This window comes from Rana temporaria, chromosome 4 (genome assembly GCF_905171775.1).
Source record: "Rana temporaria chromosome 4, aRanTem1.1, whole genome shotgun sequence".
In the NCBI taxonomy this organism is placed as follows: Eukaryota; Metazoa; Chordata; class Amphibia; order Anura; family Ranidae; genus Rana; species Rana temporaria.
In genome coordinates, this window is record NC_053492.1 from 387686712 (window position 1) to 387694091 (window position 7380).

Here is a 7380-nt window from a genome sequence, read left to right on the forward strand (position 1 = left end):
GGCTGTTTCTCAGTGATTGATTAGTTAGGCCACATTCTGTTTAGACTGTGATTTTAGCTGTGTAGACCTTTCACCTTTTCTTACCTAAACAAGCCATTTCCTCTTGAGATCTACAGAATATTTAGACTAGGTTCTCGGGAGACATTTCCTATGTAAAGGTTGAGATAGATGTAAAACAGATGTTGTATCAGGTTTTCATTATAAATCACGCCCTTTGGGAGGGTATATTTCTGAGCGCGAAATTCAGACAAAGAAATGTCTTTGATATATAAACTGAAGGTCTGCCAGCTGGGGCAGAACTCGTTCTTCAGCCATCTTCAAGGACTCCCTCAGTCAACATCAAGAGGAGACATTCAGACACGCTCATTTTGCAAACATACGGAAGCAAGTCTTGGAACACACATCATTCATTTGAAATTCTTATTTTTTGAACTCTTATTTGAAGTTATTTGATACATTTAAACTGTTTTTGTACTTATGTTAAGTGTGTACATTAAACACACGTTTTTTTATTCACGAATCTGTCTCACGATCGATTTAATAGCAGTAAGTGTGCTATTTAAATATAAGTCAAGTTATCAACTTTATTTCATTGGCTAAGCCAGCCAGGCTTTGAACGATTTTCAAATTTTATACCACTTTCTCAAAGTGCTATCGGAGAGAAGTAGAGTATTGAGTAATTTTTGAAACGTTTGACGAGAACCTAGAAGTCAACAATCAGCCAGTCGCTCATTTTGTCGCAGTTTTTTTACAACTGTCCCTTATATCGAAAGGGGGAACATGTTAGTACTGAGAGAAACTACGGAAAGAGTTTGACGAGAGCCTAGAAGTATTGATGTATCGTGAATGACCTGGAAGATTCGTAGAACACGGAAGACTTCTTATTCGGTGAGTAAAATCATGGAATGTTTTAAATGTTCAGCAAATGAATGTCAAGGTTTATCGAAACAGATTTGTTATTCTGTTTTATGGAAGTCGTTATATTTGCAATGTTTAGAATCTAATCTGGCTATTGATGCAGAGAGATTCTCGTTAGCTAAAATTAAAAGGAAATTAAGTAATGTAATGAAACTAGTTACAGATTTTAATTCAATGATTTCTGAGGTAACAGAAATACATTCAGAGGACACTTCGGGTAATGCAGGCAATATGCAAACACATGAGAATGTATCTACTGCAGCTAGTTGTTTAAATTGTGGAACTGTATGTAATTATGTTGAGCGGAGTGAAAAAACGCAGTCAGATATGGTATTAACAGAATTTGCTCAGTCCTCAGATAAAATGGAGGAGATACCACATGCAGGGAAACAGAATAATGTTATTGCAGCAGACATTAGTAAAAACACAGTGAATGTTTTTGAAAGCATTTCAGGCAATAGTGACAAGGAATGTGTTACGTTTGTTCATTCTAAGAAGCAATGTGTTTATCCATCGTCATATGCACAGAGAAAGCAAGTTTTCAAATGTTCTTTATGTCGCAGGAAAGGTCATATGGCAAAATTTTGTTGGTCAGTGAGTGACAGGAAGTCACGTAATTTCAAAACGTCTCCAAGGCGTTATGAAGTTTACTCTGTAAGATGGAGTAATCATAGGAGGTATAATTTTCAAGTTAGACAAGAAGAACAATATTATTTAAAGTACAATAAGCCATTTGTTACTTCTAATGTTACGCTGGGAGGAAAAAATAGGCATGTTCCTTAGTGAGCGGCATGGAATTTATGATTTTTGGTTATGACTTTTTGGCTATGATTTTTGGTATTGCATAAGGATTATTGAATAAGGTTTTGATGTAAGTTCGACAGATTTCATGTTGGGAATCAGAAAGTTGAATATTTTATTTTTCTGGCAGAATTGCAGACAATTATGAAAGAAGAGATTTTAAGTGGAATATATGTAACGTCTAGCTCATGAAAAGTGAAGTGAAATTTTAAGGAATATTAATTGGTTTAGAAAAAGAGACAGAATTGATTGTTTTTTTACTTGTATAGTGTAGTGGATGTGCATTGTGCAGTAAATGTAACAGATCATATTGAAGTTTTTTTAAGACATGAAGGGAATTGATTTTAATGATAAAAGAAATCGAATTAATAAGTAAGGATTTATATATGTGTATGTATGTAGTGTTATTTGTTTCAAACATTGAGTACAATATATATTATTCCTATCTCAGCTCTTCACAGTCCATCCTTAGTAATTTTGGAGTAAGTGACATACATCCTTGTGATTTAAATTTCGCGGTGTTTTGCTTCCAAAGCTCTCCTTTGTAAGAAAAGGTGGGGGCCAAAGGGAGACATGCAGACGTGCTGACAGCCTGATAGGAATCACACACACACACTTTTGAAAAATCACACACACAAGGAAGTTGATCCAGTTTGAAACACATACACATACGCACAATATATATATATATATATATGTTTATACTATCTTTATTAGTATTTTGAGGTTTCTATTTAAGAGACTTTAGCAAAGGAAGTAGGTTTTACATGGTGAAATGGTGATTCAACCTGAATTGGTATAATTGTTGCAAGGAAAACAAACACACAGATACCCTAATTTGCTGAAGAACAGAAAAAGGAATTTTTGTTCCTCTACAGGTTGATTCGACATCTTCTATGGTTCATGAGAACGTTGATGTTGCGTCATGACTTTCAATGGGTTTTTGTGTCTTGTTATACCTCAACACCTTTAGGGAATTCACTAAATTCATTCATGAGAGTTTAGGTCACTTTGGTAAAAGAATAATTGTTTGATTTTCTTATAGTAAAGTTCTAGTGGGACAAAATGGAATACATAACAGACAGTGTAATTTAATTTTGTTTTTTTTGAGTAGTGTCAGAAGTATAGCATCTTCTGAAACACTGTGAATTTTATGACAGGAAGGAAAATGTCATTTGGTTTTTCAATTAATTTTTTTTGTCTACGATGCACAGAGGGGCAATAGAGAAAACATAATGATTAATGGTGTAAGTTCAAAGACCTCTCAATTCAGTGGAATATGCACGTAGACAACAAAAATATGGATATACATTGATTAGTGGAAATGGTATATTATGAGATGATAATGTTATTTTATGAGATAAAAATTTATATTTTGAGATAAATGATACTGCTTTTCTTTTTTCTAGGAATGATTTTTACAAAAATTGATCAAAGAAGGAAAGATGACTACAAAAGAGATGAAAAATCTTAAAGAAAGAAAGTTGATCATCATCGTCATCGTCACAGGATTCATTTTTTTCTCTATTGACATTTTTATCAGTGGTAAAATATATCACAAACTGTTCCAGCCATGTAGAGGTTAACAGGATTGACAATTTTCTCAAAGACATTACAGTATTAAGAAGCAAAAGAAATATGGACAATGATATTAATGTAGATAACACATTGGATAGGTTTAGATATACCAATGTCAATACAGCTGATGATTTGATTGGGTATATAGCTGTGGGACAGGGATATGAGCATTGTATGGAATTATATTTCATTCATAGTAATGAGGTGGAAATAGAAGTTAAAATAGAGTCGAAAACCAATTTTGTTAAAATGCAAGGATTTTATAGGTCTAATAACATAACCAAGACTTTTGAATGTAATATACTGATTAGAGCTTTTTGGTCATTATTTATAAAAGGTAATGATTCAACAATCTGGTCAGGAGATGTTAATAATGATATGTCAAGGTCTGGAAAAATATTTTATCCAGTAGACCAGTATTATTACCTTTTTCAATGTTTTGTAAAAATATTAGACCCAGAACATCTAAATATAATTGGAGATGAAAAAGGAGACATTGTAAGAAAATGGGATTTTAGAGTAATAAGAAAATCTACTCAGTTACGAGTCAAAATTAGCATTACTGTGGTAGATATTATTGTTCCAGAGATAAAAGTGTCACCACAGTCTTTAAAAGTCATTGAAGATGAAGATGGATTGAATTTGATGTGTAGTACTCAGATATATTTACCTCAAAATTCATTGTTAACTTGGAAAAGGAATGGTGAGTTTTTGGGTAGTTTTTTCCACAGTACAACTAATATAATTCACAAAGGAATTTTTGGTAATGTGAATTGGATCAATGATAAATTTATTTATCATCAATCAGGTGTATCTTTAAATGATACTGGTATATATGAGTGCTGCATATTAATAGAAGGCTATCCCTTGAAATGTGCTAATGCAAGTATAATTGTCATGTCCCCAGGGAAAACTCCATGTGTTGGTAAAAACAGTGTTTTTGCTAATCCCTTTCAGATTAACCATTTACAATCCAGAGCTCTATTGAGAGAGGGAACATTCGTCATTATATTGTGGAACTTTAATATTTCAGAATGGAAAATTTCTACAAGGTTTCCACAATGTCAAAGACATTTGGTTAATATGGAATTGGGTATTGAAAGATGGTTTGGAATCAATAGTCATAACAGAAATAGACGTGGTATTGTCGAAGGAGCCCTAGGGGGCATAGGTATAATTGGCAGCATTGCAAATAGTATGGATATTAACACGTTAAAATCTGATCTTGAGTCAGCAGGTTTAGTGGGAAGTAAAGGTTTTAAGATCCAAAGAAACTTAAATCAGATATTAGAAGATATGGTTATTAAAACAGCCAATGTAATGGGTCCATCCATACTACATCTTCAGAATATTACTCTCAATTTAATGACTAGTGAAGAACATTCACATATTGCCAGATTATGTTTAGAAATTCAAACAGAATATTCCACTAATTTTAAAATAATTGCACAAGCTTTTCAGAGTGGAGTTACCCCTCTTGGTATATTGCAGAATTTACCCAGAGAATATGCATATGCAAGAAATCATACTGATTTATGGGTAAATAAATGGTTAGGATGTAGTCAGGATGTATGTTACAGTTCTTCTATGATTCCTATAGCAGGGAGAGAACAAATTTTGGTTCCAATTACTGTTTTGGGATTACCAATTAGTGATACTCAATTATTATTTTATAAATTGCAGTATACAGATTTTGCGCTTAACAAGGATAATTTGGAATTAGAACAATTAGATTTGTCATCATGTTTACAATTTCAGTCTAAAGTTATTTGTTTACCTAATCAAGATAAAAGTATATTTCATTCTTGTTATCATAATCATACATTATGTTCTGCAAGAATAGAAACATTTGAAGCTTCTTCTGAATTAACTACTCTTGTAGATAAAAGGAAAGTTTGTTTTCAGATCATGAAAGATACAGAAAGGGTTCAGACTTTCTTTTCCTCTTGCACAAACACAGAAAACCTAAAACGGGGATTGTATTGTGCAGAAGGTGATTTAAGGGCTATAAATGTAAATGGTATAAGAACTAATTTATCTCATCTATCATTGAGAAATGTTAGTGTTAGTCCGACATTATATAATTTGTCTCAAATAGATGAGTTTCCATGGAGAGAATGGGTTAACATAATTCAAAAGGATCAAGGTTTATTAATGGCTCTAGCTAAAGAACTCAGGAATGCAGAGATATCGTTTAAACATGAGCAAGGGAATTTGCAAGAGGTAGTTCACCAATGGTCCACTTTAACTGGTTCCAGTTGGTGGCATCAATTTAAAAACAGTATATCTATTTGGGGAAAAACTTCAATTACTTCCGCAGCAGGAAATATTTTATCACATCCTATAGTTATTATTTTTATTATTATTATGTTATGCATTATATATCAATTATTTTTAATGTTTAGAATGAAAAAATTGTATAAGCAAATCAGAAATGAAATCAAGAAAGGTGACGATATGTTGCAAAATAAGCTTAAAAGGAGATTAGGTTTTGGAGTTGCAAATTCGATGACAGGTGACAATGCATTTGGAGTTATTAGATCAAAGTCAGAGTGTTTGTGACATAAATGGGTGTATAAATGATTAGGAAATATGGTCATTATTCATATTTCAGAGGGGAATGTTATATTCTAAAATCCCTTCCGGAAGGATTTTATAAAGAATATATATATTCTTGTTAATATGAATGAATGTGAGACTGTTTGAGCTATTAATTTTCTTGTGTAAATTCGCTGGATTCGATATTTGAAACTCCAAAAACGTATAAGTTTGAATATGAAATATATATATATGTTCATTTGAAATGTTTAATGTTTTAAGTAAAGAATTGTATTTGATTGGAATGTGTTCTCCTATTGAGGTAATTCATATGGCTGTTTCTCAGTGATTGATTAGTTAGGCCACATTCTGTTTAGACTGTGATTTTAGCTGTGTAGACCTTTCACCTTTTCTTACCTAAACAAGCCATTTCCTCTTGAGATCTACAGAATATTTAGACTAGGTTCTCGGGAGACATTTCCTATGTAAAGGTTGAGATAGATGTAAAACAGATGTTGTATCAGGTTTTCATTATAAATCACGCCCTTTGGGAGGGTATATTTCTGAGCGCGAAATTCAGACAAAGAAATGTCTTTGATATATAAACTGAAGGTCTGCCAGCTGGGGCAGAACTCGTTCTTCAGCCATCTTCAAGGACTCCCTCAGTCAACATCAAGAGGAGACATTCAGACACGCTCATTTTGCAAACATACGGAAGCAAGTCTTGGAACACACATCATTCATTTGAAATTCTTATTTTTTGAACTCTTATTTGAAGTTATTTGATACATTTAAACTGTTTTTGTACTTATGTTAAGTGTGTACATTAAACACACGTTTTTTTATTCACGAATCTGTCTCACGATCGATTTAATAGCAGTAAGTGTGCTATTTAAATATAAGTCAAGTTATCAACTTTATTTCAGCGGCGTAGTGTAAATGTGTCGGCGTAAGGGCGCTGAATTCAAATGGATAAGATGTGGACGTGTTTTATGTTAATTCCACTTGACCCCACGTAAATTACGTTTTTTTTTAATGGCGCATGCGCCGTCCGAGGGGGTATCCCAGTGCGCATGCTCGAAATCACGTCGCAAATAGTCAATGCTTTCGACGTGAACGTAATTTACGCAAAGCCCTATTCGCGAACATTTTACACAAACAACGGAAAATTCTACGCTGGCCTGACATCCATACTTAACATTGCGTACGCCTCATAGAGCAGGGGTAACGTTACGCCAAAAAAAGCCTTAAGTAAAGGTCGTAAAAAAATGCGCCGGCTGGACGAGAATCGGCGTATCTAGCTAATTTGCATACTCTACGCGGAAATCAACGGAAGCGCCACCTAGCGGCCAGCGTAAATATGCACCTAAGATCCAACGGCGTACTAAGACGTACGTCAGTCGGATATAGCCCCCATTCAGGCGTATCTTGTTTTGTGGATACAAAACAAAGATACGCCGGAGCATCCTAGAAGTTACGTGGCGTATCAATTGATACGCCGACGTAACTTCTTTGTGGATCTGGCCCCATAGATTCTTTCTTGGT

General features: G+C 33.8%; 1 protein-coding gene across 1 annotated transcript; it reads left to right on the forward strand.

The window, feature by feature from the left end:
* Window positions 1–486: 486 nt before the first annotated feature.
* On the forward strand, window positions 487–6140 carry LOC120937688. Its single transcript, XM_040351098.1, has 2 exons — window positions 487–888; window positions 3129–6140. Exon 2 carries the CDS (start codon window positions 3358–3360, stop codon window positions 5857–5859), a length of 2502 nt encoding a protein of 833 aa, XP_040207032.1. The 5' UTR covers window positions 487–888; window positions 3129–3357; the 3' UTR covers window positions 5860–6140.
* The last annotated feature ends 1240 nt before the right edge of the window (window positions 6141–7380 follow it).

Coding starts and splice junctions, on each gene's coding strand:
- LOC120937688 (XM_040351098.1), top strand. CDS start 3,358: ATGGACAATGATATTAATGTAGATAACACATTGGATAGGTTTAGATAT.